Source organism: Orcinus orca, chromosome 14, assembly GCF_937001465.1.
Source record: "Orcinus orca chromosome 14, mOrcOrc1.1, whole genome shotgun sequence".
Lineage (NCBI taxonomy): Eukaryota > Metazoa > Chordata > Mammalia > Artiodactyla > Delphinidae > Orcinus > Orcinus orca.
The window spans coordinates 50,707,765-50,729,494 of NC_064572.1; the positions used below are offsets into that span (position 1 = coordinate 50,707,765).

The 21,730-nt window shown below is 38.0% G+C and overlaps 1 protein-coding gene across 2 annotated transcripts in view; it reads right to left on the bottom strand.

Moving 5' to 3' along the window:
- Positions 1–21,730, bottom strand: part of PRKG1 (protein kinase cGMP-dependent 1) — a 1,186,942-nt gene that overhangs the window by 195,735 nt on the left and 969,477 nt on the right. For both annotated transcript variants that reach the window (XM_004285352.3, XM_004285351.3), the window contains exon 6: positions 6,794–6,871. In XM_004285352.3, coding sequence (XP_004285400.1) covers positions 6,794–6,871 — 78 coding nt within the window. The remainder of the gene's footprint in view (positions 1–6,793; positions 6,872–21,730) is intronic.

Consider the following 21,730-nt stretch of genomic DNA (forward strand, 5'->3'; position numbering starts at 1 on the left):
GAATAAATCACATTCTGCTTATATGATAAATATGAGGAAAAATCTATCTCCTATAGTTCATATATGTGAAAAAACAAGCAGCTCAAAGAGCAAGAATAAAAGTTCTCCTTTAAAGTTGTAGTTTCCACAGTTTTTCTTTATATATATAATGAATCATTCTAAATATGCACAGACACCAGTCATGGACATTTGCATCTTTAATTCTAAAAAAGAAAATTCAAGGTAGAAAAAGTTATATATACAGATATAGCTTCTCTAACCTTGACCTGTATACATAGTCTTTTCACCTACACCATAAAGTACTTTATGATCCACAATGCTGTGGAAGGGAACTAGCTATGGAGCCTTAAAGGTAATATTTAGTCTATTTGAACCCATTACCCCACCACCTTGCCTGAAAAATGGGCGGGCTATCTCATATGGATGTACTTGTGCTCTATGTGTGAATTAAATGAGAACGTCAATGAAAAGCATCCTCTTAATTCTGAGTGCCCCCCAAAGTTGGTTCTTTTTTCCTTATTTTCCCCTTTGTTCCATTTCTCTCACTTCCTACTTCAGAAATTCCATGCATTTGATTGCAGTTATCCCAAATCACTACCATTGCTCTTGTTGACATAAAATGCTATTTAGAACTTTAACTACTTTTAGTTCCAGGTAAATAAAAGAGAAGGTGTTTATTTTTATAATCCTTTTACTTGTCTATATATTAATTTTTCTATAAAATATATGCATGGTATTGTAATTTCAAGATTTGGAACTATTTTTAAAATTATATATATATACATAATTTTTTAAATTAAGAATCAAAATAGAAATTAGGTATTTTAAATGGGACACATAAAATTAATCTTTAAAACCAAAATCTTCAATAAACAATATCAGTGTGCTCAACCAACATGTTTAACCAAAAATAATTCAAAAACAAATAAAATGTTTTAGTACAGATTCAACAGGTTTTATAAACAAAGCGATGTTTGTTGTAAAGAAACATGGAAATCAGAGATTTGTGGGGCAGACCCAGCTGGAGAATAGGGTTGTCAGGTGAGCATTTTCCTACCTGTGTAATAGATTATAAAAATGAGGAGTTTCCAAATCAAAGCATCTCCCTTTTCAAACAATGTTCTACACACATTGCTCAAAAATTGCCCTGTTATTCCAAAAAAAAAAAAAAAAAAAAAACCACAAATGTTCCCTAATGTAGAAAAACACTTTTAGGAGCTGTATCTGATAGTTTGGGGCATGTACAGGGAAAGAATATTTTTCTGAGCTTGACGTTTGCCTGCATTCCTTTAGTCATTACTTAAATTCAGGGTGGCTCAGACCTATGACTCCCCTGAGTCTGGTTTGACAACTGAACCTTTTGTGCAACACAGGAATGAATTAGAATCTCTCTCACCATGTGTCCACTTCTGTCCCCCCAAACATCTCTGGTGAATCTTATGTTCGTGCTTCTCTTTCTGGTACTTCTACTTTAATGAGTGTGTGTACATGCACTCACATGCACCTCATTCCATGCATAAATACCATATATTTTCCTGGTTTTAAACTTTATATAAATAATATCATACCACACATATCCTTCAACTTGTTTCTTTTGATCAGCATTGTATTTGAGATTTATCCAATTCATCCATGTTAATATATGTAGCTGTAGTTCATTTCCTGTTTGTATAATATGCCATTATATGAATATTATATAGTTCATTGATTCTTCTCTATATGTAAATGTGGGCTTCCTCCAGGTTTATTGTTGTTATATACTAGTCTGTTGTGCTATTAACATTACTTATGAACATTTTTGCATGTTTTGTGGTGTCCATGGGTGTTTCACTAGGATCAAAACTTACAAATAAAAACCAAGGTTATAAAGTATACGCATCTTCAATTTTACTAGGTATTGACTCAGTCTTGGTACAAAGATGTCACACCAAGTTATATTTCTACCATCGGTGGATGAAAGTTCATATTATACTATATTGTCATCAACACTTGATATTGTCAGACTTTGATTTTTTGCCAAAAAGTCAATATCATATGGCATTTCTCTGATTATTAATAAAAGTAGGGTATTTTTCATATTATTTTATGGGTCAGTTGTATTTCTTTTTTGTGACTTTTTTGCCTATTTTTCTATTGAATTAATTGTCATTTTTTTATTGATTCATAAGACGGTAGTTTAGCTTTTCACTGTATTTATGATGTCTTGCCAAAGCTATTAATTTCAATGTAATCATATGTAACCACATTATCGCTTATTGTTTGTACTTTAAAATTCTCATTTAATAAAATTTTTCGTATCCCAACATGACAGAAGTATTCTCCTAATTGTCTTTTGATTTTTTTTCTAATTTTTTCTTTTGCATTTAGGTCTGGAATTGACCTTATTTGTACAGTGTGAGGTCAGGATCCAAGTTCATATATCTCCCTATGGATAACTAATTGTTTTGGAATATGTATTGCCCATGCTCTCCTAACTCAAGTTCCCATAGATCTTGGACCTTTATTTGAGCTCACTATTCTCTTATTCTGATATATTTATCTAGTTCTTAGTAGAATTAAGACATTTTCTTCTTTACCTTATAATAAATCTTTATATCTACTGAAGTAATTCTCACCAATATATTCTTCTTCCTTTCAAATGTTTTAGCCATTTTTGTCTTTGCTCTTCATTCTAGTGTCCTTTTTTCTTTATCATTTAAAAATTTCTTATACAATTTTTAAAGGTTACTTTCCATTTACAGTTATTACAAAATACTGGCTATATTCCCTGTGTTGTACAATACATCCTTCAGCCTATCTTACACCCAATGGTTTGTACCTCCTACTCCCCCTCCCCTACATTGCCCACCCCTGACTTGTAACTACTAGCTTGTTCTCTATATCTGTGAGTCTGCTTCTTTTTTGTTACATTCACTAGCTTGTTGTATTTTTTAGATTCCACATATGATATCATACAGTATTTATCTTTCTCTGTCTGACTTATGGCAAAATTTAATTCTTTTTATGGCTGAGTAGTATTCCATTGTGTGTGTGTGTGTGTGTGTGTGTGTGTGTACATAAATATATATATACACACACAATACATCTTCTTTATCCATTCATCTGTTGATGAACACTTAGGTTGTTTACATGTCTCGGCAATTATAAGTAATTCTGCTATGAACATTGGGGTGCATATATCTTTGTGAATTAATGTTTTGGTTTTTTTCGGATATATACCCAGGAGTAGAATTGCTTTCATACGGTAGTTCTATTTTTAGTTTTTTGAACCTCCATACTGTTTTCCACAGTGGTTGCACCAATTTATACTCCAATCAACAGTGTACAAGGGTTCCCTTGTCTCCTTGTGAGCATTTGTTATTTGTAGACATTTTGATAATAGCCATTCTGACAGGATGTGGCTACTAAGAAGCTGAATATTTTGTTTAATTTAATTTAGTTAATTTTAATTTAGTGACTTGAGACTCATGGCTACCATGTTAGGTTGTGAAGATATAGAATAGTTCCATCAACAGAGGAAAAAGTACTGAACAATGCTGATCCAGCTAAGCTTATATTAATTTTAATAATTTATCTGTCTACATAAAAAACTCAAACTAAAATCACACTACCTGTAAATAATTACTGTTTATTTCTTCATTTCCAAACATCTTTTTCTTGACTTACTGCAATGGTTGGGGTGTTTAGTTACACAGTGAACAGAAGTGGGGATAATGTGCATGTTCGTTCTTGAAATGAAATGATTCATGTTTCACTCTGATATTATATATATATATATATATATATATATATAATGTCACACACAAACAAAATTTCCATAAGAGCATACTTCCCATATTCAGCAACACTGAATATTGTGTTAAGCCCATTTGTTTAACCAACATGCTTAAGCCCTTGTGAATTCTAAGCAAAGCCATGTGGTTTTAAGTGGCATTTAATGAACAAGAATTTTTGAAATATTTTTTTCTAATGGTAGCATACAAGATAAGTTAACTAGAATCAGAAAATCAAAATGTAGCATACAAGATAAGTTAAATAGAATCAGAAAATCAAAATGCTTTTGAATTATTACTGAAACTCTGAAATTTTGTCAACCAATCCTGTTCAATTTTGGTTCCACTTATTTATGGAGACATTTTTTTTTTTGATGCAACACAACTAGAGGGACATAGGCATCAAGTTTTATCAGAGATCTTTTTCATGCTTAATTATGAATCCTTGAGTGCTTTATGGTTCACTATTGGGGGGAACAAGTCAGGCTTCCAGGCAATTGGAATGGACTGATTAAAGTATAAAGAACTAACTCAGCTTCTACCTGAGGCAGAACTAGGTACTCTAGACATCACTGAAGCATTCTGTCCAAGTTTTAGAAAAATCAGTTTGTATAGGTTTAATGGGGAAAAAACAAATATTTCCAAGTTTATTTTATAATGCTTTTCTCTTTGTGTGAATGTGCTTTATAGAAAAATAAAAACTGTTTTACTCTTAAATAAATGAACTTGAACAAGGGGAAATCCATCTGTAGTTGTACAGCCCCTGTTGTGTGTCTGTGTCTCACATTTTCTAAGGAAAAGCCAGGTTGGTGGTAACAAAGAAAATATCTTTGTCAGAGTATCCTTTATAAATTCTTAAATGTACATGAAAACAAGGTGACATCTGTACACCTAAAACAACACACATAATTTTAGAAAATTTCAATTCTACAACTTATTTGCCTGCTCACCTGAACCTACTCTCATTCTCTTATCATTTTCTATTCCTTCCTATTGGGACTTAAGTGTGTTCACCTTCTGCTTCTTAAAACTTATATAGTAACTCCAATACATTAATATTAGAATTCATATAATTAACATACTAAATCAATCATAGATTATTATATAATTAGTATAATTAAGAATCATGGCAGCTAAGTTGTATGACCTGAAAAAGAAGGTTAGGAAAAATCTATGCCTGGTTTAAAAAAAAAATCTTGGATGTGTCAAAAAATTCCAATATATTCTTACTACTTCTCTCCCAGAATTCCTACAGTGGTCTGAAATACTGCCAAGGGAATCAGTTCCTCTGGTGTAATATCCATGCTATTTCTATGTATACATATTACAAAACTCATAAAATAGCACCACTAATGCTCCTGTGTTCAGCTGAAACTGGTTACAAACCACAACTTTTCAGGCAGTGCTGGAATTTTCAGTAGTTTGGTAGCCACAAAAGCCTGTCAGAAATTCATCTTAATCGATAAACATATCATTCCATGAGAGCAAAGAATTAGCAATATAATATAAAAAAATAAATCTAGGATTGCCAGGGCAAAAAGCCCCCCTGTGACCAATCAAATAATTTACATCTATTAGAATTTTCAGTTTTCCCTGATTCTTCCATTGATATTAAGAACAAAGCAATAAATGGTAAGCTCTAACAAATTATATATAAACCTCAAAATCTTAACATTTCTTATCCTCTAACATTGGAAAATACAAGGTATAATTTTACCCATAACTCGTCAGATGTCATTTCATGTTGCTTTTTAGGAAGCCAGTCCCTTGACTTCTATTTCTATCCCAGGTTTTCTGATATCAGTCAAAAGAATAGGTATGAAAAAGTAAAAATATTATTTTCTTCCCTTTAGTGGGATATGCCACCAGTGTAAACATTGACATATGCACATTTAAAATTCACAATTAGTCCAAAGAGAATTCTCTAAAATGTGACCCAACAAAATCTATAATCTTTCAACATATCCTGTTCACTGTGGCTCTGTTAATCTCTCTTGCCTATTTTACATGAGCCATAAAGTCAGTCATATTTGTTAAATTAGAAGAACTAAATTTACTTATTTTTTTAAAGTGATAATTATAAAAGTGAAAACTGCCATATAAATCCCCTTGTACCTGCATTTCCTTCCCCGTGTTTTACTTTACTTAGTACGTATAACTTCTTTTTAAGGATCACTTACTGTAAAGCAAAATAAGTTCAAATACATTGCACATAGTGAAATGACACTTAAATGCAAAAATGATTAAGACTTTACTGTTGAAAGGAATTTAAGGTATTTTTAGCAATATAATATTAAAGTATTAATCTACATGTCTTCATTTTCCAATTCTCTCAATTTCATATTCTGGTTTTTTAAAGTTATTATTTATAATATTAAACTTTTTAAAAATATGTAAGGAATAAATTATGATTTTTTATTTATGTCCCTGTCTACCCTATATTTACCCCTTCCCCTATACTTAACCACTTCTAATAATTTCTTAGTATCCATTAAATATTTATGTATGAAGATACAATGAAACATGAATATATTTACTTCCTGATTGGCCTCAGAGAGTTAAATAACTCGCCTAGGGAGTACTAAAACTAGGAAGTTTCATAGCTGGATTCAAACTTGGGCCATCTGATTTGAAAGTCCAGATATTTAATTATTACAATATTACTGCTCCTAATGACTGGATGGATTCTTTTTTCCTGTTAAAGATTTTTTTTTAAGCAACCTTAGTCTTCTCTTTTTTAATTATTATGGAAAATTTTCCATTTATGCAGACATACCAGTGGCATCTAGCATCATGATTATTATACTCTAGAACAAAGGCTGTTCGCTGGTCTTCAAAGTTATACTTTTTCTTTCTTCTTCCACATTTTCAGGAGATACATTCTCAAATATTTCTTTATCAGTTTCAGAAAAGAAAGAAACCTCAAACAGCTCAACACCCTGCACACGTGCTCCTCCACAGGTAGCTGATGAACCCCAGGCCCCCCTTGTGCATCTCCCTCTCATGCTACCAGGGCTTACCTTTCCTTTGCTGATGATAAAGAAGGTGTCCCCTCTTGCACCTTGCCTGATGATATATTCCCCGTTTTCATAGTGGGTCTAAAAAACAGAAACAGTAACAAAAAGAAACATTAAGAAAGAAGCAATTTACTAAACAGCTCAACCTCTTCAAATATTAGCTCCTAAGGGATGGAATCACCCTCATGGTGGTGTACCCGAGCTTAGAATCCATCATTATTTAAAAATGAATAATAGTCAGTGAACACAATAATTACAAAGAAATCTATCCTCCTCACTTTAAAAACTATTTTGTTAGTGCCATTTTTCTGGGTGATTATATTCATATCTTTAAATTCATTCATTTTAATAGCTGGATGAAAATATTCTTTTCTCCCATCAACTGAGCATGAAATAAAACAGCAGAACTGATCATTAAATACGTCTTCCTGTATTATCTGTCATTCTCATTCGGTTTTAGTATTCCTGTAGTGACAGAAAAAAAAAAAGGCTGAGAACGTACTATGGCATGTAGCATTTCTAAAGATCTTCATTTTGAAACCAAGTTGACTTTTGGTGTGGGTTAGATGGCACTAGTTCCTTTTTAAGGCACTGCTTCAGGCTTTAATGTCCTGCTGCAGCAATTTAGGTTTGGCCTTGTCAAACAGAATGTCTTTATTTTATGTACTGAATTCTGGTCCAGCATCTGTGAGCTCATAAACCACCAAACAAGGGGCAAAGTCAGGCAAAGTAAAGCAAGAAGATGATCACAGTCAGTGTGTCAGTATTCTGATTCGGGCACAGTGACTAGGTCAATTCCCAGGGTAAAGACTGCTCCTGCAATGAACAAAAGTAATTTCTATAAGGAGAGGTGGGAGAAAGTATATTGCTGGGTCAGGAGGTATAACAGAAAAATGAGAACTGTGCCATCTGGCCCTATCTTTCTCGGCAGTTTAGCAAGGAAGCCATGTTTTGGGAAAGAAAACATTACTCTGTACACTCCTTAGGAAACAGATTCCATGGTTTTCAAACAATACTCACCAGGCTAATGGCTGTGATTTGTCATTATACCTCAACACTCTTAATACTTTATTCACTCTTAAAATTACCTTTCATTAATATTTCATATTAAGAATAGCCATGATTTTCTGGGAATGTAAATTGACACAGCCACTATGGAGAACAGTACGGCAGTTCCTTAAAAAACTAAAAATAGAACTCCCATATGACCCAGCAATCCCACTGCTGGGCATATACCCTGAGAAAACCATAATTCAAAAAGAGACATGTACCACAATGTTCATTGCAGCTCTATTTACAATAGCCAGGACATGGAAGCAACCTAAGTGTCCATCGACAGATGAATGGATAAAGATGATGTTGCACATATATACAATGGAATATTACTCGGCCATAAAAAGAAATGAATTGAGTTATTTGTAGTGAGGTGGATGGACCTAGAGTCTGTCATACAGAGTGAAGTTAAGTCAGAAAGAGAAAAACAAATACCATATGCTAACACACATATATGGAACCTAAAAAATAAATGGCTCTGATGAACCTAGGGGCAGGACAGGAATAAAGATACAGACATAGAGAATGGACTTGAGGACATGGGGAGGGGAAGGGTAAACTGGGATGAAGTGAGACAGTGGCATTGACATATATACACCACCAAATGTAAAATAGGTAGCTAGTGGGAAGCAGCTGCATAGCACAGGGAGATCAGCTCGGTGCCTTGTGACCACATAGAGGGGTGGGATAGGGAGGGTGGGAGGGAGGCACAAGAGGGAGGGGATATAGGGATATATGTATATGTATAGCTGATTCACTTTGTTATACAGCAGAAACTAACACAACATTGTAAAGCAATTATACTCCAATAAAGATGTTAAAAAAAAAGAATAGCCATGATTTTCTTAATATACCAAGAAAATTAACATACTACCTAATGTTACTTTTTTTTTACTCTAAAGTAATATATTTTCCTAATAACAAGTTTTTTAAGTAAAAAAGTTCCTCATTTCCCTTTCCCAATCTCAACCATTAGATGGTAAATGCAGTCTGGTGTGTATCTTTCAAGACTTTTTCCTGTGCTTTTAAACATATATATCTATGTGCATACAAACAATTATTTCTAAATAAAAATAAGATCAAATGATGCATATTCTTCAACCGACTTATTTAACAAAATATCTGTGTTCCATTTTCATATCTTGTTGCTTAGAATGCAACAGCGGGAAGCAGGTTTGAAAAACAAAATCACAAGAGTCTATTTTCATATATTCATTCAAGAAACATTTCTAAGTGCCTCTGAGTCAGGCCTGGTTACAGGCGCTGATGATACAAGATGAAAAAGATAAAAATCTCATGTTAGCACTGTCACATAGAGCCTTCTTTGATAGTGTTAATGTAAACCTGCACTGTCCGATACAGGAGCCACTAGCCACATGCGGCTACAGAACAGTTGAAATGTGGCCAGCGTGACTGAGAAACTGAATTTTTAAATGTATTTAATTTAAATTAGTTTAAGTTTTAATACACACGGCTAGTAGCTATTGTATTGGATAGCACAGGTAGTAGATAAAACTGACAAGGGAAGAACTACAATCTATAGCAGTAGGGGAGGGGGAAGGGTGGAGCGTCTTTCCCACTCGTGATGTTTTTTACTTTGTGAATGGAGCTCAATTAGTAAAACTCAGGACCTTTTTCTGCCCTTTTCCTCACTCTGCACCAGAGGAGACAATGTAATTTAACTGACTGATAAATTTGGAAGTAATCTATATGCTCATCTCAGACTCTCATCACTTCCGGATGAGGGCTGGCATTCTCTGCTGCTTGTCTAGGGGAGGAATCTTCTCCCTAGCATAGTGAAGTCCTGCCCCTGTCTGGGCGTCTGTGACAGGACAAGTAAGTTGGCCCAAACAGCACCCAGCTTGGAAGCGTGTTTGTCTTTTACTCCTAAGCTACATTCTCTAGCTTAGAGTTTATTAGTGCTAATAGTAATATTTTAGTCCCATTTATTTGTCTCCAGTTGAAAATGAATGCACCAAATCTTTCTTCGTTTCTTTTTTTTTTAGACCTGAAAGAGCAATTTATTATTTCTCTTGGGACTGTATGCTAACTAGATGATTCTTTGGCTTCCCATGCTGTCGGCTGGGATAACTGCAAGGTGTAACGCTTGTGAGCACTTGATGCCGGTGCTGGCTGGGGGCACAGCTGGGACTGTCCATGTCTGCTTTTCCCCCACGGGAGCCTCTTTATGTGGCTGCCCAGTCTCCTCCATATCATGGTGGTCTGGGAGTGGGCCAACTTCTTACACGGCAGCTGGCTTCCAAGGCTGCAAAAGCAGAAGGTGTCAGGCCTTCCCAAGACCCAGGCCAGGAACAGGCTCCCTATCACTTGTGCTGCTTTCAGTGGGTTCAAGCAGGTCCCTGGACCAATCCAGGCACAAGGGGAAGGGACTGCACAAACATGTGAACTCCATGAGATGTGGTGCATCGAGGGCTGCCAAAACACAGCCTGGCACACACCTCAAACTTCAAGTGTATAGAACGGAGCTCCTGGCAGCCTTTTTCTAGTCCTGTTTCTCCGCCTTCCCAGTATCAGCTACACCAGCTCCATCTTTCCAGGTGCTTGGGCCAAACACCTTGAAGTCGTCTTTAACCCTTCTATCTCACAGTTCTATCCACAACTGCTCTGTTGGCATGCTGGCTGCTCCACATTCAGGGAATGCCCAGAACTCAACCACACCTCACGTCTGCTGCTATGGCCACCATCTTTTCTTGCCCGGTCCAAGCAGTCACCTTCTACCTGGAATCTCTGCTCCTGGCTGGCCCTTCAGTGCTTTCCCCACATAGCAGCCTAGCAATTCTGTTAACACACAATCAGTGCCTGCCCCTTCTCTCCTCACACCCCTGCAGGGGCCCCTAATGCACAGGTACAGGGTCCTATAGGGACTTCAGTGCACTAACAGCTTCTGTCCTTTTGCTGCACTAACCTCACCTTCCACCCCTCTTCCTCTCATGTCTGTTCTGTTCACACCACTTCCCTTGATATTCCTTGAACATTCAGGCCCAGGCCCACCTCAGGGCCTTTGCACAGGTTCCTCCCTCTGCCTGCAATGTGCCTACACACCAAATATTTATGACTCCTTCCTACCTTTACTCAAGTGTCACTTTCTCACTGAGACCTATCCCAGCCTGCCTTTTAAATCTGTTCCTCTCCTCTGTACTTGTGACCCTCCTTGAATTAGTTTTCTATGTAGCACTTACCATCAACATCTGTCGGGCAGAAGAGACTGCACCCTTGGGAGAGGGAGGAGATCAAAGAAGGACGAATGATGGGAGTGTGGGCAGGATTAGGGGATCAAGCAGTGTTGGAGGTAAAGTGTCAGGGAGCAGGATTGCTGGACCCTGTTCAGAGGTGGAGCCAGGTGACATATAAGCTCAACAGGAGCTTATGTGTGGCTTCTGATAAGGAACATCCACTGCCAAACCCCTTGCCTGGTCTGGAGGAAGCAGAGGAAGAAATACTCTGACTTCTCTCTTCTCCACCCTCTGGTCTCCTGCTGGGGCACCCCTTGGCCGAACTCAGCTGGAAGTCATGAGACAAGGGAGCCTTCCCATTCAGGTCAGCTTCTGGGCAGACAGAAGTGCCAGGAAGAGTGAAGTGTTTCAGCCCCACGTTTAACATATCATTCATTGAATCACCTGTCAGCTGTCTCCGCCACGAATGTCAGCCTATGGGGGAGTTTTATGTTGTTCCCCGCTGTGCCCCTTGCAGCTATAAGAATGCCTATCTGTGAACTAAATACTTATTGAAAAAATGGTTTAAATTATAAGGATATTTAGTCTCTCATGTAAAAAAAAAGTCTGGAAATTAAGCAATTTCAGGGCTGATCAATTTGTTGGTACAACAAATCCTCCAAACACTCAACTTCTTTCTCTCTTTTAGTTATCCTCACTGGATGGGTCGTTATGGTTCCCAAGATGACTGCCACTGCTCCAGTCATCACAGCTGGGTCAGAAGCAAAAAACGCAAATTTCTCATCTTACCATTCCTTCTAGGGAAAAAAAAATCCCAGAAATCCCTAGCAATCATCCTTTTATGTCTCCTCTGAGTTGCATGCCTGTTCTTAAATGAATGTCTGGCACGATGAATAGAATTATTCCCAATGGTTCTCATTAACCAAGGTCACCCACTAGGGCTGAAAAGAAACCATTTAAATGAAATCAAAGCTCTGGCAGTGGGAAAATAGAAAGGAGGGATTGGGGAGGCACCCAAGAGGGTATTTACTGCATGGACAAACCTGAACAGTCTCTGAAGGATCAGGGCTGAGTTGGGGGTGGAATACAGAGGAAGGGCTAGTAAAGCTGGGATTCTAGGCTGTGAGAGGACTTAGAGTCCATGGAAGCTGTCTCCACTGAGCTGTGGTTAAGGACAGAGAGGCACCTGCCCCTGGCGACAGTACAGAGAGTACATGAGAATTAGGGGAGAAAACCAAGGACTACAGATGGCACCTCAACCAAAGAAGCAAATGTGTACAGGTCCAAGCAGCTCCAAAGTGGAAGGGGCTGCCCCACTGGGCAGGAGGTACCACATACCAAGCACACACCAGTGGAGGCTAGGTGAGCATGGGCCAGAACATTGCAAAGGAGATTGAGGTGACTGTCCAAGGATGCCTGAGGGCCAATTTTAGGCACGCTTTCAGCCTTGAGATGCTGTGATTCCCTGACAGGTTGTGTTTCCCAAAAACGGCCACAAAATATCTTCCATTCCACCAGCTCTCCTGCATGGTGACTTTGTGATTCTCCCATTAAGAGTGGAGTCTAATTCCATGAAATATCTAAAAACCTTATATGTTCTGGTATGACGTTATAAGTCATAATTCTAGTTACTACTTTAAAATGTATATCTCAGAAATAACTAAATTTCCTTGTCCATTGCATTATTATGAACTTTCATTAAATCTTTAACCGTGGTCATTTTTAAGTCTTTTGTCATTTACAGACAGTTCTGGGTGTACTCTGATGCTTTTGCAAAAATGTTCCTATAAAAGGGTTTCATCTTCAAGGAATTCATGGAAAAGACTCTGACAAGTACAGGTTTCTGTGCTTATAATCATTAATCATTAGAGAAATGCAAATCAAAACTACAATGAGATATCATCTCACACCAGTCAAAAAATCTATAAACAATAAATGCTGGAGAGGGTATGGAGAAAAGGGAACACTCTTGCACTGCTGGTGGGAATGTGAATTGGTACAGCCACTATGGAGAACAGTATGGAGGTTCCTTAAAAAACTACAAAAAAGAACTACCATATGACCAAGCAATCGCACTACTGGGCATATACCCTGAGAAAACCATAATTCAAAAAGAGTCATGAACCACAATATTCATTTTAGCACTATTTACAATAGCCAGGACATGGAAACAACCCCTAAGTGTCCATCAACAGATGAGTGGATAAAGAAGTTGTCGCACATATATACAATGGAATATTACTCAGCCATTAAAAGAAACGAAATCGAGCTATTTGTAATGAGGTGGATAGACGTAGAGTCTGTCATACAGAGTGAAGTAAGTCAGAAAGAGAAAGACAAATACCGTATGCTAACACATATATGGAATTTAAGGGAAAAAATGTCATGAAGGACCTAGGGGTAAGACAGGAATAAAGATGCAGACCTACTAGTGAATGGACTTGAGGATATGGGGAGGGGGAAGGGTAAGCTGTGACAAAGCAAAAGAGAGGCATGGACATATATACACTATCAAACGTAAGGTAGATAGCTAGTGGGAAGCAACCACATAGCACAGGGAGATCAGCTCGGTGCTTTGTGACCGCCTGGAGGGGTGGGATAGGGAGGATGGGAGGGAGGGAGATGCAAGAGGGAAGAGATATGGGAACATATGTATATGTATAACTGATTCACTTTGTTATAAAGCAGAAACTAACACACCATTGTAAAGCAATTATACCCCAATAAAGATATTAAAAAAAAAACCCATATGATCATCTCAATAGATGCAGAAAAAGCTTTCAACAAAATTCAACACCCATTTATGATAAAAACCCTCCAGAAAGTAGGCATAGAGGGAACTTTCCTCAACCTAACAAAGGCCATATATGAAAAACCCACAACCAACATCATTCTCAATGGTGAAAAACTGAAACCATTTCCACTAAGATCAGGAACAAGACAAGGTTGCCCACTCTCACCACTCTTATTCAACATAGTTTTGGAAGTTTTAACCACAGCAATCAGAGAAGAAAAAAGAAATGACAGGAATCCAAATCAGAAAGGAAGAAGTAAAACTGTCACTGTTTGGAGGTGATATGATACTATACATAGAGAATCCTAAAGATGCTACCAGAAAACTACTAGAACTTATCAATGAATTTGGTAAAGCAGCAGGATACAAAATTAATGCACAGAAATCTCTTGCATTCCTATGTAAATATATTGCATTGAAATGTAAAATAGATATCCTTCCTATACACTAATGAGGAAAAATCTGAAAGTGAAATTAAGAAAACACTCTCATTTACCACTGCAACAAAAAGAATAAAATACCTAGGAATAAACCTACCTAAGGAGACAAAAGACCTGTATGCAGAAAATTATAAGACACTGATGAAAGAAATTAAAGATGGTACAAACAGATGGAGAGATATACCATGTTCTTGGATTGGAAGAATCAACATTGTGAAAATGACTCTACTACCCAAAGCAATCTAAAGATTCAGGCAATCCCTATCAAACTACCACTGGCATTTTTCACAGAACTAGAACAAAAAATTTCCCAACTTGTATGGAAACACAAAAGACCCTGAATAGCCAAAGCAATATTGAGAAAGAAAAACGGAGCTGGAGGAATCAGGCTCCCTGACTTCAGACTATACTACAAAGCTACAGTCATCAAGACAGTAAGGTACTGGCACAAAAACAGAAATATAGATCAGTGGAACAGGATAGAAAGCCTAGAGATAAACCCACGCACATATGGTCACCTTATCTTTGATAAAGGAGGCAAGAATATACAGTGGAGAAAAGACAGCCTCTTCAATAAGTGGTGCTGGGAAAACTGGACATCTACATGTAAAAGAATGATATTAGAACACTCCCTAACACCATACACAAAAATAAGCTCAAAATGGAGGGCTAGACACTATCAAAATCCTAGAGGAAAACATAGGCAGAACACTCTATGACATAAATCACAGCAAGTTCCTTTTTGACCCACCTCCTAGAGAAAGGGAAATAAAAACAAAAATAAACAAATGGGACCTAATGAAACTTAAAAGCTTTTGCACAGCAAAGGAAAGCAAAAACAAGATGAAAAGACAACCCTTAGAATACAGAAAATATTTGCAAACGAAGAAACTGACAAAGGATTAATCTCCAAAATTTACAAGCAGCTCATGCAGCTCAATATCAAAAAAACAAACAACCCAATACAAAAATGGGCAGAAGACCTATATAGACATTTCTCCGAAGAAGATATACAGATTGCCAACAAACACATGAAAGAATGCTGAACATCATTAATCATTAGAGTAATGCAAATCAAAACTACAATGAGATATCATCTCACACTGGTCAGAATGGCCATCATCAAAAAATCTACAAACAGTAAATGCTGGAGAGGGTGTGGAGAAAAGGGAACCCTCTTGCACTGTTGGTGGGAATGTAAATTGATACAGCCACTATGGAGAACAGTATGGAGGTTCCTTAAAAAACTAAAAACAGAACTACCATACAACCCAGCAATCCCATTACTGGTCATATACCCTGAGAAAACCATAATTCAATAAGAGTCATGTACCACAATGTTCATTGCAGCTCATTACAATAGCCAGGACATGGAAGCAATCTAAGTGTCCATCAGCAGATGAATGGATAAAGAAGATGTGGCACATATATACAATGGAATATTACTCAGCCATAAGAAGAAACAAAACTGAGTTATTTGTAGTGAGGCAGATGGACCTAGAGTCTGTCATACGGTGAAGTAAGTCAGAAAGAGAAAAACAAATACCGTATGCTAACACATATATATGGAATCTAGAAAACAGAAAAAGAAAATGGTCATGAAGAACCTAGGGGCAAGACAGGAATAAAGACCCAGACCTACTAGACAATGGACTTGAGGATATGGGGAGGGGGAAGGGTAAGCTGGGACAAAGTGAGAGAGTGGCATGGACATATATACACTACCAAATGTAAAATAGATACCTAGTGGGAAGCAGCCGCATAGCACAGGGAGATCAGCTCGTTGCTTTGTGACCACCTAGAGGGGTGGGATAGGGAGGGTGGGAGGGAGGGAGACTCCCAAGGGAAGAGATATGGGGATATATGTATATGTATAACTGATTCACTTTGTTATAAAGCAGAAACTAACATACCATTGTAAAGCAATTATACTCCAATCAAGATGTTAAAAAAAAAAAGTTAGTGGTGTCTGAAATGGCTGATTTCAGGGGTTAAATCATAAGCACCAGAGGCTAGTTTCCCTCCTCTCCTCACAGCTCTGTCTCCCCCATGTTAGCTTCTCATGAGGGTCCAGGGCATGCCAAGATGGCAGCGGGCTCGACTCATGTTCCAGACAGATGTCTCTTTCATGATTCTAATACCTTTCTCCCAGAGAGCAGAAAGTTTGGCAGGAATATCCATAATCTTTTTATTTAATTCTTGGAAATTTTCTAATCACCTTCTTAATATCATCTGATATGGTTTCGTAACTCCACAACCACAACTGCCATATCAATTATTATAGTTTATCTACACAGGTATGCACTGTACATATTTCCATGCTGCATAAGCTCATAAAACTCAGGTGTCCAAGAGAAGAGCCTATGGGACAGTGGCCAAAGGGAGTCCATGTCTGGGAAAGATAATATGAATGGTGTCATAATACCAGGACTCTAATGACTGTGCTATTCTGAATTGTTCAGTTGCACCTGAGGGGAAGATGATCATGCATGCTGATTCTTCGAGAGTCAGTCTAATTATGTTAATCAAATGCCAGCAATTTCACTGTTTTTTGAAGGTCACTTTGCAGTTCTGCCATATTCTTATTTCAGATTATAGCATAGAAAAACACAGAATTTAGAAAGGGAAGAAATCTTAGTAATTAGGCAGGTGTTTTAATGGGTTTCCATAGTTATTAGGATAAAAGCCAAACTCTTTAACATGGCCTGCAAGACCATCTATAGTCTGCTCAGTGCCACCCTTTTCAACCTCTTCTCCTTCTCCCCCACTTTGTCCTCCAGCCCTGCTGGCCCTCATAGGTCTCAACTGTGTCACACTCCCTTCCTACCATCAGGACTAAGCTCTCCATTGTTGCTGCGCCGTCACTGCTTCTCGCCTAGTTACAGCCTACCTCTTTTTCAAATCTTAGCCTTCCCTCACCTGACATACCCTCCTCCACTACACACACACACACACACACACACACACACACACACACAATCACACACACACACACACTCACACACACACAGGCTAAATTAGGTCTCCTTCATTGCCCTTTTCTGAGCTTGTAGTTATTTATCTATTTGTATGGTATTTTAATGATGCTTTCCCCCAGATTTTAAGTTTTATTGAAGGCAAGGACTGTGATTGGCTTTGTTCATTATAATATCCTCAGAGCCTAACATAGAGCTTGGAACAGAATAGGGACTTAAAAATATTCATTGCATAAATGAAGCAGTCCTCCTAATCTGCATCTTCCCAGCACTGCCCATGGCCAAATCCATTAGAAAGGTCTCCACCTCCAATGCCTGGGCCAAGCCTACTTGTCTGTCACCATCTCTACTGTTAACTCCCCAGCCCAAGCCAAAATCCTATCTTGGATTTTGTAAAGTCCTCCAATCCGGCCTCCCTGCTTTGGTTCTTGCCCATCCATCTACTCCACACTATTCCATCTATTCTTCTCCTGACAAGCAAAGTGACCTTTCAAACAGCAAATCAACTGAAATCACTTTACCACTGAAAACTTCCAATGGCCTCTTGCTGCAGTTAAAATCATTAGCAACTTACCGTGGTCTATAAAGTTCTCTGTATTCTGGCCTCTACCTCTCTATCCTTATCTCCTACTCACCCTCATTCATTCTGTTTCAGAAATACTGGCTTTCTATCTGCACCTTGTGCTTCCAGATTGGATCCACCCTCAGAACTCTGCACGCAGTAGACCCTCTAGAACACTTCTCCTCCTCAAGGTCTTTGTCATTGTCTTCTTCTCATCAGCTAGGCCTCAACAAGGCCTTTCCTCACCACTCTTATAATGTGCCCTCTACCCTCATTCACTTCCTATCCTATATATGTCCTTGTTTTACATATTTTATCTTAGAAAGCTCTCTAAAGCTGTGTAATTGTGCTTCGCTGTTGCCAAAATGCCACTGGGCACTTCAGTGACTGCTTGATGACAAACACAGCTGCAAAAACCACAGCACAATGGAGCCTCTGGTGAGAAAGCCTTCTATCACAACCTTAATGATTTGAAACCATCCCTTCTTGTTTGTTTGCTGTGACCCCTGCCCCTGTCACCTGCTGCTCAGAGGATTTAGAAGACTTTACATTATATCCATTGTTTTCACTTAGAACAATGCCTATCACAGAACAGGCATTCAACGTATAACCTAGATAAAGGATAGATTTGGTCCAAACCCGTTCATTTTAAAGGGAAAGCTGTGTTATAAATCATAGATGAGAGGAATGGATAGAGAAGGAAAACTGACAGTATGTCTAAATATAAGCAATGTATTCCCCAAAGGCAATAACTTGGAATATTTCCAAAACTTGTGAGTCAGGAAAAGCTAGTCTTCTCTTTGCCACTAGGAAAAAAATGGATATAGATTTTATTATTAATATGTATTCTGGATTCTCAGAATTCAACATTAATATGTAAATGTCCACTTAGACTTTTTAAAATTCTGCACATGCTTGCTGACACTTGGCAGAAGGCACAGTACAACACTGGACATGGCACTTTGAGGCCTTGGGAGTTGCTGCCTGGTGAATATGTATGATTCATTTTCACTTTTCAGATCAGACTCATAGTTATTGATATCAAACGTACCTGTATTTTAACTGGTGTTTTATTTTTCAGCCCCCAACTCTAACATAATATGTAATTGAAGCTCAGTTAATATAAACTATTATAGGATTATCCTGAAGTAAATTCTCATCTAAATGACTTCAGTCAGAAATTATATCATTATTTCCCTTTATACTTAAGCTTAATTCAGTTTAAGGTTGGAGATATTTTTAAGTATTTATTACAGCATGAAGTATCTATTAACTGACACTGTCCAAATGATTGAGGCATATATAATATAAACCACTCTGTTAATTGCTACTGGTTATAAAAATAGCTGCAATAAGTATGAATCACCTTTGTATGCCTGAGTATCTAATGGTTCCCTATTTGAAATAGGGAACAATTGGAAGATTAGTGAGTTAAGAAGAATATGATCTTGGGTCATGACTTCTGCCTCAGTTTTTCAGAGGATAGTTATATCTTAGAAGAAGAGTATGCCATCAAGAAGAACAACGTTCTAGGGAGGGAGACGCAAGAGGGAAGAGATATGGGAACATATGTATATGTATAACTGATTCACTTTGTTAGAAAGCAGAAACTAACACACCATTGTGAAGCAATTCTACTCCAATAAAGATGTAAAAAAAAAAAAAAGAAGAAGAAGAAGAACGTTCTGAAAAACATTCAGAGCCTAAATCAGTAACATTCTCAAAGGAAATTCGTACCTCTTCCTAATACCCCAGATTTATTACAAAGATAAGACCTCTTAATGGAGAACAGGATCACCAGACAGCTTGATTTAGTCAAAAACCATGCTGGTTAGGTAGCCAACAAAAAAGGTATTTCTTGGCCCAGGACTCTACTCTATTTAGTAAAACTCTGCCCATTAGTTATGTCTGGACTTCGATTATGCAGGGCTGCCAAGAAAGATGAGAGCTAGTCATTACAACATAACATTTTCCACATAGTTATTCTTGAATTCTGGTGGTTTGGAAATCTGGGGGTCTTAGGTAAAATCTATTGTGGAGCCAGTGATCACACCTGTAAACCAGAGATTTTTTTGCCTTCTTTTTCTCAATCCATGATCACCAATGATTTCATCACAGAACTAGTGCTCTACTAACAACTGACAACAATATTTCTAGTACATGTGTGTTGTCATAAATGGGCCATTTCCCTCTCATGGGACAATAATTGTCAAGGGGACTTGATCTGTTATGAGGTGTTTTCTTAGATAATATCTAACCCCATTAAGGCTACAATTCTGATTACCCTCCTTCTTATCCTCTAAAGGAAAATTAATTTTTCCCCACACCACCACTCACAAATTAACCAGAACACCAAAAGAACAAATCGAAGTATGGAACATACCACCATCATCCTGTCCCAACCAGCTGGATATCTGGGGTACACATTTCTCTACTATATATATATATATATATATTTCTATTTCAATGCCACACCTCACCTTCCATTCAAGACACTTTCTTAATTTACATCCAGAACTTCTCCCCATTTCTTGGGCTGGACAACAAATTTGCTCCAAGACTTCTCAACCTAACTACGGTCAGAGTAGCTGAACCTCACAACTCCCAGGGCTGAAGTGCATTTACTTTTATTGGGTCATTTTCCAACTTTAATACCATTAATCCAGTGACCTTCAAACTCCCTGAACAACCTGAAGTTTCATGTGTTCTTTATCATTCTGTCTTCTATCACACAAAAAAATCACAACAGTAAACTTCATTCGCTACCTGATTTTGAATTCTAATTCAGAGATATCCCTAATTAAAGCTCTGTGGACTAGAAGGAATACAGAAATATATCCTGAAGAGTCGAAACTGGAGGCTCAGCAAACTTAAACACACACTTTGCCTGCTTAGACATTTCACCAGGACAACGAACCATGCCGGTCCAGCCAGGAGCCTGTGGGAAGGAAGGATGATGCCAAGATCACCATAATCAGAGTCCTCATCCCAACCCCAAGGCCCGTCATTCCACTGAGGGTGAGAATGCCAGACTCACTGAGCCCCCAGAGAACCTAGACACCTTAGTAAAACCCAAATGTAGACAGAAAATATGTTTTCGTTTTTTCATCAAACACGAATCTAAGACTTCTGGATAGAGAGCTTGCCTATCATTGGCCCTCAAGGCACCAAACCTGACTAGCTCACCAAAGCTATTTAAGAAACAAATATTTGGAGCTTCAAGTATAAGTCTGTGCCACCTCCACTGCTGAGGATCTCTGTCTACCCAGCAGCTGTCCCTTGGCACTTTCCCTGATGTCACAGCAGCCCCGAGGAAACACTCCTCACTTGCCTATTGCACTGTTTATTAAACTCCTTCAACTTCAACTTTGCCTTTCTGGTACTCTAATGCCTTCTACCTACTAGGCACTTAAGCTCTGTCCTTGGTGGTGCTATCAGGACCCTGTCTCTACCGAGGTACCCACTTGTACTTGAAACCCAGGGATTGCTTTATAAGTCAGCCTGACACCACTGGATAGGATAGATACTGTGGGACCAGCTCGACACTGTCAGATCTGAGGACACCCTTACTTGCAAATCAGCCTTACCTTAACTAAGCACTGGGGCTAACTCTTACTAGCTTCCACATTGATGAAAGAAAGATCAGTGTAAAATCCCTAGGGCAAGAAGTCCTGAGACTGTGTAAGCTTATCTTAGAAAATTCATTTATGACTTGTAGCAGAATGTATCAAGCCAATAGCCTGGATGAGAGTCAGAATTAACATTCCCTGCAATGAACCTAGATGTAGCTTAAAGGAACTAATGGGATTGTCACCATGATAAACAGGAATTACTGGCAGCTTTGCATCCTCAAGGGTGCCAAGGGACCAAGGACAGGCATAATTCCATCTGCTGTGTCCCTTGCTCAATGCAACCCATTAAA